Source organism: Thermobia domestica, chromosome 8, assembly GCF_964235325.1.
Source record: "Thermobia domestica chromosome 8, izTheDome1.hap1.1, whole genome shotgun sequence".
In the NCBI taxonomy this organism is placed as follows: domain Eukaryota; kingdom Metazoa; phylum Arthropoda; class Insecta; order Zygentoma; family Lepismatidae; genus Thermobia; species Thermobia domestica.
The window spans coordinates 290,660,606-290,682,540 of NC_137461.1; the positions used below are offsets into that span (position 1 = coordinate 290,660,606).

Genomic DNA, 21,935 nt, shown 5'->3' on the forward strand with positions numbered 1-21,935 from the left:
CTATCAACATCGCTCCCTGGTGTACTGCCATCTAGGGGTTAATTTGTTTAGTTACGTTTATGCGAAAATACTACCAAGTAGAGCTTGCTTTTCTCTCTCTATTCTCTTTTGAGCAATGATAACTCAAATTTTCCATTAAAATAAATTTCCATTTCCATTAAAATAAATCAATGGCGATTTGAGAATTGGTAAATGACAAGATCCTCCATCCATTCTTTTAATTCAATTACTTTTACGAGAGGGTGAAAATGTTTTTCTTGTTCAGATTTTAAGAAAAGGTGAAGACAGTGACACCGATTTGGTGCTCGAAGGAGAACACTACTAAATAAGTTTATTGTATATTATTGCTAGTATTAGTATTACTACACTTGTTTCCACAATTTATCCCGTATGTAACGAATATACCATAATTGTTTGTAATATACGTTAATTTGAAAGATAAAAATCAATAATTCTGTTGTCTGAAGCTGGCAGCTCTGACTAGTATTGCAGAGAGGCAAGGCTTTTCTACCTAAAGTTTAACGTCCTTTTTAGCATTGAAGTTACATGTGGCGGCATTTAGAGCTTAAGGCGGAATTATTATTATTATTATTATTATTATTATTATTATTATTATTATTATTATTATTATTATTATTTAATGACAGGTTTTCCTTACGCCGGGAAAAGATCATTATGTCATAGTCTATCGGTCAGATAAACAACAGGTATTCAATTTACTGTAAGAAGTTGTATTCACACGTAAGCAATGATTGAATTAGGCTTCCACATTTCCTACACACCAAAATGTTGCCTTTACCAGTGGCGTAACTATAGGCACGTATCCCGGGTACATGTGGGAGACGCCTAACTTGGAATAGAACGGGCATTAGAAATTTACATCGTTCCGTTTCAAGACATATCTGTAGAGTTCGGATGCCAGATAAGTGAATTTCTGCGGCGTTGATCCATTGAAGAGACATCTTCAACGTCAGTCTCCGCGAACCCTCGCTGGTCTGTGGAAAGCTTGCAGGGAGCAGTGGAATCGAATTCTTTTGCACATGTTTCGCCGGAATTTACTCAAATGGAAACTTCGATGTTGGGTGATAGTCCGCGGTATTAGAAGGGGGGGTGGGTGCAGTAGAACATGATCCATCGGTAGTGGTAGTGAGGTTTCTTGTAAGGTAAGTACTCTTCAAAATTATTCTGATATAAACTAAACAACCTTTTGTGCAGTGGAATTAACTTCTACAGTCGCAAGTAGAAAGTTTTATTTCCTTCCAAAGCTAAATTATGAATTTATTATTGTATGAATGGGCAATAAAGAAAGAAATAATAACACTCTTGATTTTTTTTTATTTTCATCTAATCACTTCTCATCCTGTATAATATATCATAAAGATTCATGTACAATGTACTGACTCCACAAAATTTGTATAGAAAACTGATGAAATCAAAATATCCATGTTTTATTATTCCTCTTCAAATAACTATATTAACGCTGGTGAAGAAAATCTACTCTTCAATAACCCATTTACTTTTTGGCCGGAGGATGTGATTGTTCATAATGCTGAAATATTCACAATTACAAAAATTAAAATGAGTACTCCGTAAGGTTAAAATAACAATTTACCGTGTTTACTCGCATAATGGTCGCCCTCGCATAATAGTCGCACCTTAAATTTAAAGTAAAAACATTCGCAATTTTGTGCGAATGTCAAGAAGACTTTTTTTTGTCTCCCACGAATCGGTAAGTTACGAGTTTAGTTTTTACAAGATGTAATATTTTACCGTATGTAGGACATATTTTTAATGTTGACACAATGCTGTATGTATCAAAATTCAAAATTGTTTTGATCATACAATATTTGAATTGCAGTTTTCCTCGCGTAATAGTCGCAGTTGGATTTTCGCATCAGAAACTTGGTACAATCCGCATCAAAAAAAATTGCGACAGCTAACGCCGTGCAGCTAGGCCACCCAATATACACTTTCTTATCCCATAATCGTGTCTGGTAAAGAGACCCCTTCTCTCTCCTCCTTTCTTCTCTCCCATACTAAAATTAGCTAACAACATGAACGCAATTCTAATTTCAAACTACACATGTATTGCTATCGATAAAATGAAATAACAAAACCGAATGGAATGCAATGCTTAAGAATGTGGAAGCAAACACATTTATCAAGATAGAGACGATTTACGAATGTTGGTTGGGCAAGGGATTTACCAGGATATTCGAAACAATTCCTTGATCTGCAGTATACACTTTTCGTGTTATCGTTCTCAGAAAGAAATATTACAGCATTTGTTGAACAAAGTTTGAGTAAAGCAATCGGTGGTGTGGTGGTAAAGTACCCGACTTCCAACCACAAAATCTGAGTTCGATTCCCCATCAGGTAGTTTAACTTTTTCGGATAAAGTAATGGCTGCAGAGATTTATCTTCTGTTGGAGAACTTACAAAACATCACTGGCGAAAATTTGAATAAACAGTGTGTGGGTTCTTAATCATACACTGTAATGATAAATATGTTTCATATTTATATTCGTCTCTCTCTCTCTCTCTCTTTCTTTCGTGACGTTTCCGTATTTTGTCGTTGCATCTTTCACTTCTCCCCCCTCCCTCATGTACATATGCACTTCATTTGCGTGTGAGTGTTCCAAAGTTAAAACGGAGCAAGAGACCGATAGACCTGGTCTGGAATATGTAATTAACTGCCAACTTCAGCTCGAGTTTTTCGTGCTGTGGGCATAACATCGCCAGTCCTGGTCATCTCTGAAAGAAATATTGTTTAAAGGCAGCGGAATAAGCAACATATCTTTTTTATCATCTGGGTTACCGAGTCTCAGTCGAATTTCCGGGACACTACTGGTTTGAATCCTCGACCCAGTGGTGGTCCATAAGGTAACCAACATCATCCGACTGACACTATGATCCGTTTGAGCTCTAGCGTGTTCATTCTATCTGTGCAAATTACAACGTTATATCCGCAAAAGATGAAAGTGATGCTGGATGTTCGGAACAGATAAATTTTCGGAAAAGAATAGAAAATGGCAACCTCTTTGGTTATTTGAAAACAAAATTTTATTTATACTAGTTCGACACAAATTTGTTTCCATCCTATAATTCAATGTCGTTTATTCACGTTGAAATTTGAAACATGCAAGATCTGCTACATGTATAAGGAACATCCAATTTTACATTTGAACATTTGTAACTTTTCATTATGATATGGTTTGGACTTTTAATATAGGATATTTCTGATGAAAATTTACCAGTAAAATAGCACTAATTCAATTTTATCTTTCTTTCTTTTTTCTTTTTCTTTTCGTTTCTTTCTTCTTTTGTGTTAACTTTGCATTAGTAGTCTGGAATGGAAAATATGACCTGCGCTACCTACTGGGTTTAATAGAATGTAGCTTGCATCAGTACGTCCAATGAACACCACCGAATTTACAACCGAACCACGCGAAAACAAAGCATGCGTTAAACTGTTGACATTATCTTAGATGTGTCTGTGAGACCTACAGTTCTACTGGAAATTGATTACGCTATCGTTTTTGAAAGTGACTTAATGAATGTTTCAAGCATCCTCTATATATTCGAATAGTCCTAAAAAAAACTATATAAAAACAAACGTTATTTCTATATTACTGTTGGATTTCTGGTAACAGAACTTTATAATGTAGGTTCTTTTCTTACTAAGTTTAAAATTCCACATTATTATCTGTTCTCCCTTTCCTTCTTCTTCTTCTCTAGCCCCCCCCTCTCTCTCTGCCTCATTTCTGAGCCTCTGTGTAATAGACATTCATTGGTTTCAATTTTTCATTGTGTGTGTATCAGTTTCTCCCTAAATTAACTTATGAATCTTGTTGCGTCTAGGTTTTGCTATTTCATTTTATCGATACTAATACTTGTGTAGTTTGAAATTAGAATTGCGTTCATGTTAGCTAATTTTAGTATGGTAGAGACGAAAGGAGGAGAGAGAGGGGGTCTCTTTAGCAGACAAGATTATGGGATAAGAAGAGTTATATTGGGTGGCCTAGCTGCACGGCGTTAGCTGTCGCAATTTTTTTGATGCGGAGTGTACAAGAAGTGCGACTATTAAGCAAGTAAACACGGTAATAATTCTATTAAAATTACTTTATACTAAATCTAAATGCAAATTTTCTATTTGTATTCCTGTAGAACGTAGATTTGAAAATTTTTCGGTATGCGGCATACTATTTCTTAGGGATTGAATCTAGCATATAATGAAAATTAGGGAAAATACGTGTTTCCTTCCTTTCTGGGGGAATGGACAAGGAGCTAATGACCAATGTTTCTCCCATGGTATATATTATATTCGGAATATAGACCACGAGATGATGATCTGTCTATCAGTAATGAGATTTCGAATACAACATTATCTCGCATAACACGGTTACTTGGTTCCAAGAAACATCCGCATGCTCTGTGCTAAAGAGCGTTATTCGTGGTGTATTTGAATAGGTTAACAGGCTAAGTGCCGCGTGAAACCACGTTTATTCTCACAAAAAATATTTCCTTACGGCCACATGATGCCAGGTTGGTCTTACATATCCTCTTGTTAGTTTATGGCCTATAGTGACTCACTGAGCTCATGTTTTACATTAGAACCTATTGCAATGCATAGTAGTCGACCTGATAATAGGAGACTTGCCCTGTGGAATTGTGAGTCCAGCGTAATCTCATATGGCTCCAACAAAAGTGACGAAAATAGATCGTGTTTTGCATGAAACCCATTAAAAAATTTAATTTTATGTTGATCTAATTGTTTTCTATATTTCTTAAAATGAGTACCATTTATAATATTTATTTTACAAACTATATTATCCAAAGGTCTAATGTATTATCCAAGCCACTAAAACTGAGGCAAGACAACAATCACGTGAAGTGAAACTACAACAAAGCGTGCAGAAGTCGTTACTATACTCTTTCCAGCCTTAGAAAAAAGTAGATGTAAATAAACCCACCTGACTACCAGTGGGTTGAAGACCAGTAACTGGTTGTTAGACTCACTGCACTAGTATCCTACCGCAATATAATCCCTAGTAAAACAATAATTTCGAATAAAGATATCTGAATTTATCATGCATTTTGTGATAAGAAAAGCAAGATATATAATATTTAACAACAGATGTAACTTTATTTCAACCATACCTGTACTTGGACATATAGTATTTGCTGCGCATGCGTAAGCGTTCACGCGCTGACCCCACTCATTTGAAATTGTAGAATACACAGCTTCATGGCGGCGATGAGTGACAACAATCCATCTTCGTCTCGCGTTGTAAAACACAAAAGATAACAACAAGAACAGTGCAATCTCGTTTATATAACGATTTGAGAAAATACATATTTCCAGCATAGCAGTAATGTCAGTGCGTTAATTAATTACCAACCAACCGTAGCCTTACACTTCAGAAATTATGCGATGACAGTAAGCTAACAGACGATCTTGTTGTTCACGTCTCTCGCTCCTAAAGCACGTGTGGGCCCCGGAGCAATACATTTCGCTTTGTTTACGTCTACTTTGTTCTAAGGCTGGAAAAACTTTAACTTATGGATTAGCATTTGGAAAATCTAGACACAATCGGCTAAAATTTGCGTGGTGACATGTTGATCTCACGCCTTCACTAAACTTATTCCGGGCGGCGGTCTATCTGGGGTCGCGTGAGAGCAACGTGTCACCACAAGAAAGTATCAACACTACATAGTACCGATAATACAGAATTACCTATAATGAGTTAATTGTGACTTAGGAAAGACGGACACCAAAAGTGAAAAAAAAAAGAAGTTATTTTAGCCGCAGGGGATGTTTTTGTTGAACTGTTAAAAGCACAAATCGTAAAGAGTATTTTTGTGCAGAAGTGGAGCGAAACGCTGGCTGACGAAATGACAAAAAGGAGTCTTTGGATGTTTGTACTCCCAGTAAACAGTACAATACCAGAAAAAAATATACGGACACCAGAGCCGACGATGAGAAGATAACAATCGGGTAGCTTAAATAATCTTATAATTAATTCAAATGAGTGATTATAAACAAGTTAACTTACTTCAAATGACTATGCATATTTACGTATCAAATAATATACTGATAGATTATGCGTTATGCAGAACGTTATTTTTTAAGTAAACACAAAGCCTTGCGCTGAGTTTTGAAATTATTAGCAATAGTCCTACCTGCAAATCAATTAAAATATGGGTCGACCATTCGGGGGAAGAGTCCAGCCTCCAATGAAAATTTTGGGTGTCTAACAGGGCCTGAGTTCCTAGGTTCCGGCGCCACTGATTAACACGTAATAATACGAAACAAGAACTTGTCCGGTTTCATTATTCGTTAAATGACTTTCGAAACTGCTCAATATTGGTATATAGCTATTTATTTGTAAATATTAAAAATGCAAAATTCGATAACACATAAACGAATTGGAGAACCTGTCCGTACTAAGCGTATTTCCCCTTAGGTTGTAAATATAACTGAAGGTTCTTGATTTGAATAATATTTGTGAAAATTTACACATTGAGACACAAGGAGAAAAGAGGAGAATATAGTGTTAATAAACAATAATTTAAAAATGCACGAAATTAACGGTTAATATCAATATAGAACCATTAACACAATTAACTCTGTAACTCGTTTTCTCCATTCATTTTTCTTTCTTTATTTTCAGGATTACGTCATCACTGAATTTCTCCACTAGAGATTATCTTTCATTTACCAGCATCCAACTGGAGCTTAGCCTTGTAAATGAAACATTTTAAAATGTTGTAAACGGGCAAGGAAAGACTAGATCTCGGACCACCGGTTTAGAAAAACACAACGGTAACCACTCACCTAAAGCGTTACTTATTTGGGCGCGATTAAATAAAGAGACTTTTCTGTTCGCTCAAAACAGTAGCTTGCTAATAAGCAAATTCAAAACACAGGAATATGTAATTGAGAACTCGGAGGATATTATATCACTGTATTCACTAAATTATTAACACTTCAGATTTTTTAAAAACAAAGTACAAAACTTCTTTACTTTGAATGAAATATGGCGCATATATTATACTCGTAAACAAACTAAAGATGAAGAAATTACTGCGTATTAATTGTGGTTCAGTGGTCAAGGCGCTTGACCAGTAATCTGAAGCTAATCAACTCTTATCCCAGAACTGACCAGTACATTTTTTACTTTAGAATTTTCGGTGGCGATTGATCAGCAATGACACATTTTCTATTATCTTCAGATCTTTGAATACTCGGATGTTCCAATATTTGAAGTATGAAATCTTTAGGAATAATAATAATAATAATAATAATAATAATAATAATAATAATAATAATAATAATAATAATGATTTATTACCAGTCAGGGCATAAGATAACAACCAGAAACGTGATATTTGGCAAGAATATTTCGGTTTTGTTTAGTGTTGCCCACGAGAAGAAAATTTCTCATCTCGTTTCTAAAACAAAACAAAGAAAATTGAGACTAAAACTAACATTTTACATTCGAGACGGGACAAGGCTAACTCAGATTATCGTCTCGCGTTGGAGATGAGAATTGAGACGAGACGAAAAGTATTGTAAACATTTCTCATATTATCTCGATTCTCGGAATAGTGTATGTCCATTCTTCAAGTAACAATAGCTTTTTAGACTGAATCTTATACGCTATTTTGTTACTTTGTATTTCGGAGCTCATAGAATGTATTATGTTCTGTGTAGGTATTTTTGTAGCAAAGCGATTATAATTACTTCTGCATATACTAAAAGGTAGTTTATTATATGCCTTACTCTTCAGTGATATTCAGTTATTTTTACTGTAGTTATTTTCCTTAAAACGTACAGTAGAAAACCTTCTACATGAAACTATAGTGGAATGCTTTCGTTCAAAATTTTCGTAGTTGCAGAGGTGTGTCCTGGAAGTCCGGAAAAACTCCCGAAATCCCGACTTATATGTAATTTTTGTCTAATTTTAGGGCAAATTTAAAATGTTAATACAAATACATAGTAAGACGCTTTCTTTGGATAAAAGACTTTGGATTATGTATGCGTTATATTGATATTTTACCAAAATATACATACGAATATAAAAAAGAACGTTTTGGAAATGGCGAACGAAAATATTACTATTTCTAGCAGTAGGTGTAATAGCGGAATACGTTCGGAATAATTGCTAGGAAACATTTGTGACCCATACCACGCCCTAAGCATGATACTTATGTATTCATGAATTGTTTGCTAACCACGTTACGTTCTCCTAAACAATGAATCAAGGTTGTAGACAGACATGTGACGTCATATTGCTAGTACAATATTTCCTCTGCGCAGAAAGCCGTTTCCACTCTAACTTGTAAGACTGAAAGAAATTGAGTATTTTTAATTTAATTACAGATCAGAAGTATGAACATTGTAGTTTGGTAAAAACAAATTACAGTAGCGAGAATCGAACCCGGGACCCCTGCATTACGAAACGACTGCTCACGCCACTACGCTAAGACTGCTCTGCTAAGTGAGAGTCAAGAAACCTTCGTGTATGTAGCAAATTGCACACGTTTACCATAACGACGAAACACTGATTCGTTCATGATAAAATACTATATTCAAGAGACTTTAAATTTGAATTAGAAAACTAAAATACGCATACAAACACGCATGGACATGAAGGAGAAACTGATTTTAAGAGTTATCAACTCTGACGCATGATCCACGCCCTCTTCTTTACTGACTAAAGAGTTTATACTTGTAATTAAATCATTTTGTTAAATTCTAATTAATCAGAGTTTGAATTTGAGTTTGAATTAAGTTATTTTTACAAACCAACTCATTATCAATTTTGCATATATACCAACCCACTATCAATTTTGCCGCCCCTATCATAAAGAAAATTTTTAAAAGATGCTAGGTGACGTCGTGATCATTTTCAATAAAAAGTTAATATATCGAATTTCAGCTCTGTAAATTGAACGGCTTGTGAGATACTCAACTTCTTTCGCAAAAATTCGGATCCCCACTACCCCTTAAGATATTATTATAATGAAAGTGATATGATAACATCCCACTTTGGATTAAGGCCTAACTGTATACCAAAAGTCATTTCATTTGACTTTGGAATTTGGCCGTGATGATCAGTCACACATAGTTACATGCATATTTTATATAATAATATATATATTATAGTGATTCAAAAATGTAATTTGTTCAGTAGTTAGCTCCTCACGGATGAGGAAATAGCGGTCGGAAAGAGGGATTACCGTCGTCGACGGTGGCGGGCCGCCGCACGGAGCCGGCACGCGCCCACAGCGGCACAACGATCTAATTGTTCGAAGTTGTCGACCTTTTGCCAAGGCGGCAAGCGGGCGAAAACCGTAAAATAAAATGCCCTCTGCCAACTCCTTGACGACTGTTGCTGACCGTCAGAGTCGCGAAAACAGTCGGAAAGTCCTTTTCGGCTTCGGCTCCGACTGCTCGGCAAGACAACTATTCATCGCGGTCGAAAATCGCGTTGAAAGACGCCTACCCTGGCGCCGGAAATCCTACCGCGGCATCTGGTCGGCATGGACAAATTGTCCGACCATAGGTGGCAGAATCCTGATGGGGTCTAAAACCTAATAGGCTGTGTGTCTTAAAACAGGCACATAGCCAGAATTTCAATAAGGGGAGGTCCGTGACATGAAATACTATGGTCATCACACCAGAGGCTCGATCATTCGACACTGTTTTACTAGAACAAATATTGGTTCGTTTAGCCAGGATTTCGTAAAGGGGGGGGAAGGACATGACATGAAATTCTGAAGGCCCAGGAGCTCGATGAATCTAAACTACTTTACTATCGACATATATTGGTTTGTTAGGACAATAAAATGAGGATATGTTAGTAAGTATGTATTTTAATAACAAACTATGTAGAAATCTCGAATAAAATAATAAAAAAAGTAAGATTTTACAATATTTACGTTCTTCCTCTGTTCATTCAAATATAACAATTTTCCTTTCATTAAGACCTCGACTATTATAAAAACTACATATTCACTATTATGAAAAGTACATACTCAATAATATCACGTATAGATAATCTTTACACTATCTGTGTTCCTTTCTCTGTTGAATCAAATGTTAACAGAAATTTCTTTCCAGATAAATTTTTGTTTTTATTATTCCGTCAACTACTGTCTGTTCCAAATGACAGGTTAAAGGGGTAGTAGAAAATTGTTTTTGAAAGAACATGTTTGATACGGCAATAATGACGAAAAATTATGATAAAAAATGTCCAAGCTGTTACACAAAGGCACTATGCTTTCGGAAGCTTGAAATCTCCCTGACTAGTAGCAGAAATTCTGAGATTTCCGTAACTTTTCTAGAAATTTCAAATTCCCTGACTCTTCCAGGATATCTCGCTCACCTCGCCACCATGTATTGCAAGTAATACAGATCTCCTCATAAGAAAGAGCATTCAAAAGCTTCCTGTAGTTTTTTTTTTATTTTTAACGCTAATCCTTCTTTTTCTCATTTTATTTTGTTTCATCCTTCCTTAATTTTTCATTTCTAGCCTCGAAGGGGGGGGGGGGTCCGGTGCCTGCTTGAAAGCAAAGTAGTAGTATAAGTTCTATTGCTATTATTGCAATTAGAAATATCAATATTCACAAGATGTCTGCAGTTCTTTTTTCACTTAGAGATACTCATCTGAGGTAAGTAAACAGCAACAAATGATAAAGGAAGGGTAGTGGAGGGCCTGAAAGTTAAACGTAGACAAATTCACCAGTGTTCAGAAGGATATTTATAAATCACTCTCGACCCTACTCATAGGAGCTAAATACGCGGTTCTGGTTAAATATCCGTTTCTCGCTACGTAGCGGAAATATAGCAGAAATCAGATGCTGTTACTGGCTGTCTTCGTGTTTGTGTGTACTAGAGCAATGGGCTAGTAATTATAATTGCTGTTGGTGAAGGTTCAAACCCGGGCCAATTATTTTTTTTAATATTTTATTTTTAAATTTTCATAACACTTTTTCCATTAAAATATGATGAATAATACTGAAAAAAGTGATTTACTTACGTTACGCATGCAGTTTTGCTACACGAATCCATAGTATAGGCAGTAGTAGTAGTAGTAGTAGTAAGAGTAGTAGTAGTAGTGGTAGTAGGAACGGGTTAGAAGCCCCGCAGGGCTCGTTTTGTTTCACCTTGACTGCCATGATATTAATTTAATCTCAGATGCTTTTTCAATTTTCTTCTTTAATTCCAACAAAGTGACAATTTTCTCCTATTACTATAATACACAGTAGAAGGTTTGGACAATCGTAAACTGCAAATGATAAGAAACTTGTATTTAGTTTCTATGGCTAAGGTCGATGGCAAAAAATATACTGTTCAGAATATACTGTCTACAGTGCAGTAACTAGAGTGGGTCGGTAGATTAGAGTGGGCCATGGTGGATTGTGGGTCGCAATGGGTCCCGTGTTATTGACCTACGTCCCAGTGACCCACTCAGAAAACTCGACGCACTTGACCCACTGACCCACCGACCCACTCCAACTCTGATCTGATGGTGGGATACGTGGTTCGTTCCCAAGGGAAGTAAACCTGTGGTGGACACCATCGTGCTCGTGGGTTTTCTTGGGACACTCCAATTTCCTCCCACTTTCTCCTTGCACTAATTCGTCCATCACACTTCACTTTCTTTAATCATGATCTCCCTTAACCTAACAGGCATAATCGTGGAACATTAAACGCAAAGATCACGAAATATCAAAAGTGTTAATAACAGTATGTCAGAAGTGCTTATAGGACATGAAAAGTTGAAACGAAAGTTTGTGTAGGGACAATACTTAAAAAATAAAGGAATACGTGTTTTTTATTTTCTGCGGAAAAATCGGTTTTAGAGAAAAAAAACACTCAAAAGTTTAAAATTTGATACCCGAAAATCAGAAAGGGGTCGAAGCGAACGAAACTGTGCACATATATTCTAGACCCGAAATAAGGGAATATGTGCTTCATATTTTCCTGGAAAAAGCGGTTGGGTGGGGACGGACTCCGCCAAACCTTTGATCATCAAATATCAAAATTGCTAATAGTATGTCAGAAGTGCCTAAAGGTCAAGAAGGGTTGCAACGAAACTGTGTAGAGCCAATACGCGAACAGGAAACGAATGTTATTTTTTTCATTTTCTGCGGAAAAACTGATTTACAGTGCAAAAGCCCCCACCAAAAATTGTGAAAGTTGACGCCCTAAAGACAAGAAGAAGTGGATTGAAGTGAATGTAATTGTGCACAGATATTGTATACATAAAATGAGGGAATATGTGTTTCGTATTTTCCTTAAAAAACAGCTGAGTGGGGCACAAACCCTTCCAAACCTTTGATTACGAATTAGTCAGAGGGTTAATAAGTATACGTCAGAAGTGCCTAAAGGATATGAAGAATTGCAACGAAACTTTTGTAGGGGCAATACGCAAAAAAGTAAGTAAATATTTATTTTTAATTTGTGTGGAGAAGCAGGTTGGGGCCAAGGCCTCGTGCGAAAAAAGCAAGTATTATCGTAGAAGTGCAGGAAGGAGGGATCGAAGCGAATGAAATTCTGTATAGATATTGTATATGTAAAATTAATGCAATTCGTGTTTCCGAATAGTCCCCATCCGATTTGCTTCAAATTTGGAACATCAAAAGTAAACAGAAAATAAGTCGACACGTGCTTTTCTTTATGTGGCAATTGCTCGTTTGTCTTTGTTTGTAACACGCTAGAGTGCGCAATGTTCAGTCTTTGAACTTCAACTTTTAAGGTTTAAAGCCGGACCTAGACACGAAATTCACTGTATGGATACTAACTTTTAGGTCATCTATCTATTGGTAAATGTTCACTATTTTAACACTAGCCGTTTCCTACCTATGGCTTATTTTATAGTATTTCAGGGGCACCTTTAACCCTTACAATATTTCTCTGCATAAACAAAAACACGTGTCGATTTCTGTTTCATGTATACTTAATTTCTCTTTAGCTTTCTTCTAGTTGCAAAATCCTACAGTAGAGAAAGTGTCTTCCATGGTTTTAGTAAAAACTTTTTAAAAATGTTTTTCAAGATGTCCATACAGCAAAAACAGAAAATGACGTTAACTTTGTTTGGATCGACGTGCAGCCACGGAAGGAACCAAGTTGGTACGACCTTTCAGGGGCTGTTGTAGAAAATTTGTACGTAACCCCAGAGTTTAATTGGGCTTTGAAAGGCTCGAAGGGTGGGGAAAAATCTTAACCACTTGCTAGACGTGGAGATTGAGAGGTTTCTTCTATAGACACTGATGGTGATGGTGACCGATACAAGATTTGAATTTCCATTGTCAGTTTCAGTTTGTAGTAATCCATCAGCGGAACTATCATTTGAATTAATGTTTCTCTTCTTTTCGTCAACAATGGCACTGCTCTGGCCCACGTGCTGTCTTCTTTTATTTTCCTAGGACAAATTGATCAATTTCAAACAATAAAACAACACTAAACAGAAACAAGAGATGAAAAACTTCATATGAACGTTATATTCACAGTAACACACACAAACACAGCTGTCTAAATAGCGTTACTGTTGGAGAAAACACGCTGCAAAACATGTCCTTTCAAAAACAGTGGCGCACTTGCGCACAACCCAGTTGACGAAGTTCAACAATACCTTAGAAAGAACACGCAAAGAGACATACGTTACCTTCACACGAAGAAAAAGGTCTTTTTAGACAGGTTTTGAGTTATATTTTCGAAGCTAAACAGTGCTGTAAGTCTTTCATCGATTGTCCAGGTTGGCACAAAAATGGTGGTATTTTTACACGAAGCCGATACAGCAAGAGTCGGTATATTAAGTAAAAAATATCATTCCACATTTTCTCTTTTCTCTTTGTAATGCTATAAGTGTAGAGGGAAAGGAATGTTTTTGGATACTTAGAAACCGACATTTTTTCTTGCAGCTACCACTTTCTTGGAAGACTGAAGATAAAATCTCAAGGCAGAAATATTTGAAACTGAGCATGAAACTTTTGATAAGTACTAAATCAAATTCGAAATATTTTTGCCTTGGAATCAAGTTGTAAATTTTTCACAAAGCTGTAGCTGTTCAAAATGAAAAGACACTAAGATTTGCTTATTTTCAATTAGAATCTACTATTTTCATAAAGATACTAGCTCACACACACACAATTAATTATAATGTCAGTGATAGGTTATATGGTGTTCATTGGGCCAAATACTCCAAACAATGGGGGGCGCAGTGGCTCAGTGGTAGAGCGTTCACCTCTGGTGCTTGGGGTCCCGGGTTCGATCCCAGCCCCCGCCAAGTGAACTTTGTGGTGGAACTTTCATCATCACCGTCTCCTTTAGCCTAATCGGCATAACCGTGGGACGTAAAACTCAAAGATTTCATTTCATTTTCACTCCAAACAATAAAGATTCATCTTACACTGGAGAAATAGTTATGCTTCGTTTTTCATTATCATTCGACCCATGAAACAAATGCCGGAGAAATATACTAATCTCGTATACATATACAAAGTGTGGTGTTTTGATGTATAACTCGTTGAGATATGGTGATTTACTTTTTAAATTTTCAATACTTCCGCGTACTCCTAAAAAACGTAATAAAGAAATAACGTCCATTAAAAAAAACAAAAAAACATTCAATTATAACTCAACAATCTTCACAAAATTTGCAATCCATCAGTGAAAACGGCATCTTTCCAGAGCTTTTAGTTTCCGAGATATCATTGTTAAAAGAATTTGCCACAAACATATAAACGTAGCATTTTAATATACAGATATTTCAAAATTTTCTTTTTGCTGCAAATGAATGTGTGCACGCTTTATGGTAGTTTTCGACGTAGCTAATACAGTGTCGCTACTTTCTGTACTTCATTTATATACCCTGGTAATTGTTACAGAATTTTCTTCAATCAAACTAATTAATTCCTTTCAGTTCCGGGAATTATTAATTGACAATCGACGTTCCCATTCCAGTATTTTATCATTTTTGCCGAGGTATTTGAGGAAGAATTCCTCCTATACAATTTTCTGGGGTGACAATCCTCTCCTAGAAAATTTCTGGGGGGATGCGTCCCCCTCATCCTCCCCCAATTGGCGCGCCCAAAGTCGTCGCATCATTGCAGTATCAAACATGTTCTTTCGAAAACAATATTCTACTGCTCCTTTAACCTGTCATTTGGAACAGACAGTAGTTGACGGAATAATTAAAAAAATATATATCTGGAAAGAAATTTCTGTTAACATTTGATTCAACAGAGAAAGGAACACAGATAGTGCAAAATTTTTATAAGATATTATTGAGTATGTACTTTTTATAATAGTGAATATGTAGTATTTATAATAGTTGAGGTCATAGTGAAAGGAAAATTGTTATATTTGAATGAACAGAGGAAGAACGTAAATATTGTAATTTTTTCAGTACTTTTTTTATTATTTTTCTCGAGATTTCTTCATAGTTTGTTATTAAAATACGTACTTACTAAGATATCCTCATTTTATTGTCCTAACAAATCAATATATGTCGATAGTAAAGTAGTTTAGATTCATCGAGCTCCTCGTCCTTCAGAATTTCATGTCATGTCCTTCCCCCCCTTTCCCGTTACGAAATCCTGGCTAAACGAACCAATATTTGTGCCAGTAAAATAGTATAGAATGATCGAGCCTCTGGTGTGATGACTATAATATTTCATGTCACGGATCTCCCCTTTATGAAATTCTGGCTACGTGCCTGTTTTAAGACACACAGCCTATTAGGTTTTAGACCCCTCCAGGATTCTGCCGCCTACAGTCGGACAATTTGTCCATACCGACCAAATGACGCGGTAGGATTTCCGGCGCCGGACGCAGGCCTTTTCAGCGCGATTTTCGACCGCGACGAATACTTGTCTTGCCGAGCAGTCGGCAAACAGCCGTAAAGGCGCCGGCACCGCCGTCGAAAAGAGGCCGGCATAAGGAGTCAGCAGAGTGTCGAAAAGAGAACTTTCCGACTGTTTTCCCTACTCTGACGGTCGGCAACAGTCGGCAAAGGGCATTTTATTTTAGGATTTTCGAGCGCTTGCCGCCTCGGTAAAAGGTAGGCAACTTTGAACAAGTAGATCGTCGTGCCGCTGTGGGCGAGTGCCGGCTCCCTGCGGCGGCCCACCACCATCCCTCTTTCCGACCGCGACTTCCTGATGGGGGATGAGCTAACTACTTAAGAAATACATTTTTGAATCACTATAATATATATATTATTATATAAAACATGGATGTAACTATGTGTGCCTAATCATCACGGTCAAATTTCAAAGTGAAATGAAATGACTTTTGATATATAGTTAGGCCTTAATCCAAAGTGGGATGTAATCATATCACTTTCATTATAATAATATCTTAAGGGGTAGTGGGGATCCGAGTTTTTGCGAAAAAAGTTGAGTATCTCACAAGCCGTTAAACTTACAGAGCTGAAATTCAATACATTAACTCTTTATTGAAAATGAACAGAACGTCATATAGCATCTTTTAAAATTCTTCTTTATGATAGCAGTGGCAAAATTGATAGTGGGTTGGTTTGTAAAAATAACTCAGTTCACACTCAAATTCACTCTGATTAGTTAGAATTTAACAAAATGATTTTATTACAAGTATAAACTCTTTAGTCAGTAAAGAAGGGGGCGTGGATCATGCGTCAGAGTTTATGACGATGTGTTTTGGTGGGTGGAGGGTCGATATATTATGGGTCATGGTGATTGGTGGGTTAGAGTCGGTCATGTTGGGTGGTGTGTTAGAGTGGGTCACGGTGAGTGGGGTGTCATGGTGGGTCGTGGGTCACGATGGGTGGTGGTCAAATTGTTGATTGACCCACGTGATCGCTGCCTCAGATAGTTCAGTGCTCACGGTCCCGTATTCGATTCCCGGTGGGTGATCCTTTGAAATTGTATGTCCTCGATGTATCTGTGTTCGTGTCCCTGTCGTTCAAGGTTACTGAAAATAACTAAAACAAGTATTACTAAGTATAATAGAGACAAGTTACGGATATACTTTCGGTGAATCAGAAAAGAAAATGGTCTGAGGAATCAGATTCCAGTTAAGGGGTAAAATTACTCTTAAAACCAGTTTTTTCTTCATGTCCATGCGTGTTTGTATGCCTATTTTAGTTTTCTAATTTAAATTTAAAGTCTCGCGCCTATAATATTTTATCATGACCGAAATCAGTGTGCTTCGTCGTTATCGTAAACGTGTGCAATTTGGTACATACACGAAGGTTTTTTGATTCTTATTAGGCAGAGCAGTCTTATCGTAGTGGCATGAGCAGTCGTTTCGTAATACAGGAGTCCCGGGTTCGATTCTCGCTACTGTAATTTGTTTTTACCAAACTACAATGTTCATACTTCTGATGTGTAATGAAATTAAAAATACTCAATTTCACAAGTTAGAGTGGAAACGGCTTTCTGCGCAGAGGAAATATTGTACTAGCAATATGACGTCACATGTCTGTCTACAACCGTGATTCGTTGTTTAGGAGAACGTAACGTGGTTAGCAAACAATTCATGAATACATAAGTATCATGCTTAGGGCGTAGTATTGGTCATAAATGTTTCCTAGCATTTATTCCGAACGTCTCCTGCTATTACTCCTACTGCTAGAAATAGTAATATTTTCGTTCGCCATTTCCAAAACGTTCCATATATCCGTTCAACCAAAATTTGTAAATAGGAGCTATCCTTTTTTATATTCGTATGTATATTTTGGTAAAATATCAATATAACGCATACATAATCCAAAGTCTTTTATCCAAAGAAAGCGTCTTACTATGTATTTGTATTAACATTTTAAATTTGCCCTAAAATTAGACAAAAATTACATATAAGTCGGGATTTCGGGAGTTTTTCCGGACTTCCAGGACACACCTCTGCAGGTACGAAAATTTTGAACGAAAGTGTTCCACTATAGTTTCATGTAGAAGGTTTTCTACTGTACGTTTTAAGGAAAATAACTGCAGTAAAAATAACTGAATATCACTGAAGAGTAAGGCATATAATAAACTACCTTTTAGTATATGCAGAAGTAATTATAATCGCTTTGCTACAAAAATACCTACACAGAACATAATAAATTCTATGAGCTCCGAAATACAAAGTAACAAAATAGTGTATAAGATTCAGTCTAAAAAGCTATTGTTACTTGAAGAATGGACATACACTATTCCGAGAATCGAGATAAAATGAGAAATGTTTACGATACTTTTCGTCTCGTCTCAATTCTCATCTCCAACGCGAGACGATACTCTGAGTTAGCCTTGTCCCGTCTCGAATGTAAAATGTTAGTTTTAGTCTCAATTTTCTTTGTTTTGTTTTAGAAACTAGATGAGAAATTTTCTTCTCGTGGGCAACACTAAACAAAACCGAAATATTCTTGCCAAATATCACGTTTTTGGTTGTAATCTTATGCCATGAGTGGTAATAAGTCATTATTATTATTATTATTATTATTATTATTATTATTATTATTATTATTATTATTATTATTATTATTATTATTCCTAAAGATTTGATAGTTCAAGTATTGGAACATCCGAGTATTCAAATATTTCAAGATATTAGACCATGTGTCATAAATTAGGTGAAATTATGATCATAAGATTTTTGGATTAAATTTTAGTATATAAAATTCTTAATTTTCTTATTTTGAACACAACAAGGAGATGCGTTGTCGCCATTATTATTCAACTTTGTCCTGGAATACGTTATAAGGAAAATCAAATATAGCAACCAGGGCTTAGAGTTGAACGGTATTCACCAAGTTATGGCATATGCTGATGATGTAAATTTAATAGGTGATGATGGGAGAACAACAGAAAGAAATGCAGAGATCTTAAACACTTGCAGGAACATGGATTTAGAAGTAAATGGAGAGAAAACCCAATACATGGAAGTGCGTCGGGGGCCTAATACGGGAAATTATGGATGCGTTAAAATATTAAATAATACTTTTGATAAAGTGGATACTTTCAAATACCTAGGATCAATATTAACAGACGAAAATCGTATTCACGAAGAAATTAAATATCGACTAAAAGAAGGAAATTCATGTTATTATTCAGCGCAAAATCTCTTATCGTCGCGAATTCTGTCGAGGAATTTGAAGCTTAAAATATACAAAACGATAATCATGCCTGTTGTTCTGTATGGTTTCGAAACATGGTCGTTTACTCTGAGAGAAGAACATAGACTGAGACAAATATTCGGACCCAAGAGGAACGGAAATGGAGAATGGCGGAAACTTCATAACGAGGAACTACATAATTTATACAGTTTACCAAACATTGTTAGGGTTATCAAGTCTAGGAGGCTTAGGTGGGCAGGTCATGTAGCTAGAATGGAAGAAAGTAGAAACGCTTTCAAAGTCTTAACTGGAAGACCAATCGGAAAACGACCATTAGGAAGACCTAGGCGCAGATGGGAGGACAATATTAAGATGGATCTCGCAGAGATAGGAGTACAAAGTAGAAACTGGATCCAATTGGCTAAGGATAGAAGTCAGTGGAGAGCTTTTGTGAACGCGGAATTGAACCTCCGGGTTCCATAAGAAATGGAGTTAGTTATTTTGAACACATGATTTTATAATATACGTATATTACATATATTATAACAGTGATGAACGTATCACATATCGCATAGATCTTTACAACTTACAAATTATAATAGCTTACTACTCTAATCATCCCTATAACATGTAATTTACAAAAAGGTCTTAGAAATGCTCTTTCTAATACTGTTCGAATCATGAAGGTTAATCAATAAATAATAAAGTTACAAGCTTTTGTTGTGTATTCTTTCACTTCTGTTAAACGTTTATTAATTCACAAACATATATACATAAAATGCTTTACTAGGCATTAGCAGAGAGTGAATGTAAGAACCATTTTTTAGTTCTATTAGTCATTTTGAAACCATGCATCTCACTCTGTTTTCCTTTCTGAGAGCAGGTAGCGAGAAGGAGAGATTGTGTAACGGCTTATATAACTACTCAGTATTCAAATTTTGTAGCTACACAGTATCCAAACTTTGCTTCTTTAACTACACAGTACGCAAATTTTGCATTTATAACTACAGAGTATCCAAATTTTGCTTTTATAACTACAGAGTATCCAAATTTTGCTTTTATAACTACACAGTATCCAAATTTTGCTTTTATAACTACACAGTATCCAAATTTTGCTTTTATAACTACACAGTATACAAATTTTGCTTTTGTAAGTACAAAGTATCGAAATTTTGTAACTACACAGAATGCAAATTTTCTTCGCTAAGATTCTTTCAGTGATGCCAACCTGGGAACTTTATAAAATCTCATCTCGAAAGCTAGAAATTCCCATTTTGCTCTTAAATTTCCCACGCTCTATACTACGTAGGAAAATTTCAAAATTTATAAAATATGAAAATTGAAAGTACTGTATGTCACTTACTTTCTTCAATATATGAGTGGATTATTCGTAAATTCCATTTTTTTTAAATTTATCAAATAGTTGATACATATTTTTCTTAATTAAAAGAGACAATTGAATATGTTGATGAAAGCATCTAATTTTTGTGGTCAGAATTGGGTATTTTCATCTCGCTTTTGTACCATAATCATTTACTGAACGTGTTGAAACTAGATGAACGTCATTCTCCTGTTATTTCGTATGGGACGTTTTAGGAATGTTCTGTTTCTCGTTTGATAATTTACTTAATTCTACTAATTATTCTTTTTAAATATCCCAGAATACAATTTCATTTCTGACGCTTATTTTTTGAAATTCCACAAGTTGCTGCATAAATTACTTTTCCATTAACATGCACTTTCCAATAAATTTCGCAATTAGTAGTAGTACTGATTTCACGTTTTATTTAAGCAATATTTGCCTACTTTCCGCTCATAGAGAATTTTGTTGGTATCGATAAAGTAAATATACGAAAACTCCCATACATGCTGCCAATTTCGATGAAAATTCTCTTTATCCCTATTCAAGAAATTGTCCAAAAAAAAATCCGTAAAATAGGATCTTTCCCACGAGTTGGCATCACTGGGATCTTTCATCTCGAAGCTTAGTCGAAGAGATGTTTAGAGAAATCACTAACAAAAATGCGCTGTAATGGGGCGTTTACACTTAGTCGATTTGCGTTCGATTCAGTTGAATTGACGTCACTTTCAACTTAATCGACCATGTAAACGGGACTTCAACTTAATCGCTTGTTGATCGAAGGCGACTAATCGACTGGCAACTGAATTGAAAGATGTTCTATTTTCTGTGGTTGAAATAATTGAACACATCCATCGATCTGATTCGGCCTAGTTGCTTCGATTTAGTGGCAAATGCAGCGAGTCGATTTAGTCGTGCGACTAAATCGATTTAGCCATGCGACTAAATCGACCAAGTGTAAACGCTTCATAATCGCCATTCGTACAGATTTCCACCTTGCAGTGTTGCTAACCCCTTCACAAATTTTATTATATTTACCCATAAAATTTTCAGCTCCGTAAGTTACAATGTGCTCTCAGTAAATAAACATTATGGCAATTTTCAGATAAAAATTCTCAGTTGGCAGCAGTGTTCCAGGATTATATATATTTTTAAAATCGTTATTTAAGAACCAGTTTCAAAAATGCAAAACATCTTTTTAGATGTACTAATAGTTGCCTACCTCTAAAGATGAAGTTAAAAACTCTTATTTTCGTTGTTTCTTATTCGATTTAAAGAACCAAAATCCTAGCAAAATTACCAAAAATTCTAAGACTTTTTTAAAGAACATTTTTTTTGTAAACTCAAAAAGTAATCAAATAAAATTTCCCGAAATTTTTCATTTGTAATATTTTTATTATGTTCCGGCCATTTATTAACGAGTTTCAAGAATTCAAACATATTTTAAAAGAGAATTAAAAACTGAGTTTTTTGAATGTATTAAAAGT

General features: G+C 35.7%; 1 protein-coding gene across 1 annotated transcript in view; it reads right to left on the reverse strand.

The window, feature by feature from the left end:
* Window positions 1–1,317: 1,317 nt before the first annotated feature.
* LOC145693710 (ATP-binding cassette sub-family C member 4-like) overlaps window positions 1,318–21,935 on the reverse strand; it is a 116,545-nt gene continuing 95,927 nt past the window's right edge. Inside the window, exon 12 of the mRNA XM_081769994.1 lies at window positions 1,318–1,549. Within this exon, the coding sequence (XP_081626120.1) occupies window positions 1,514–1,549 (36 nt within the window). The 3' untranslated portion in view covers window positions 1,318–1,513. The remainder of the gene's footprint in view (window positions 1,550–21,935) is intronic.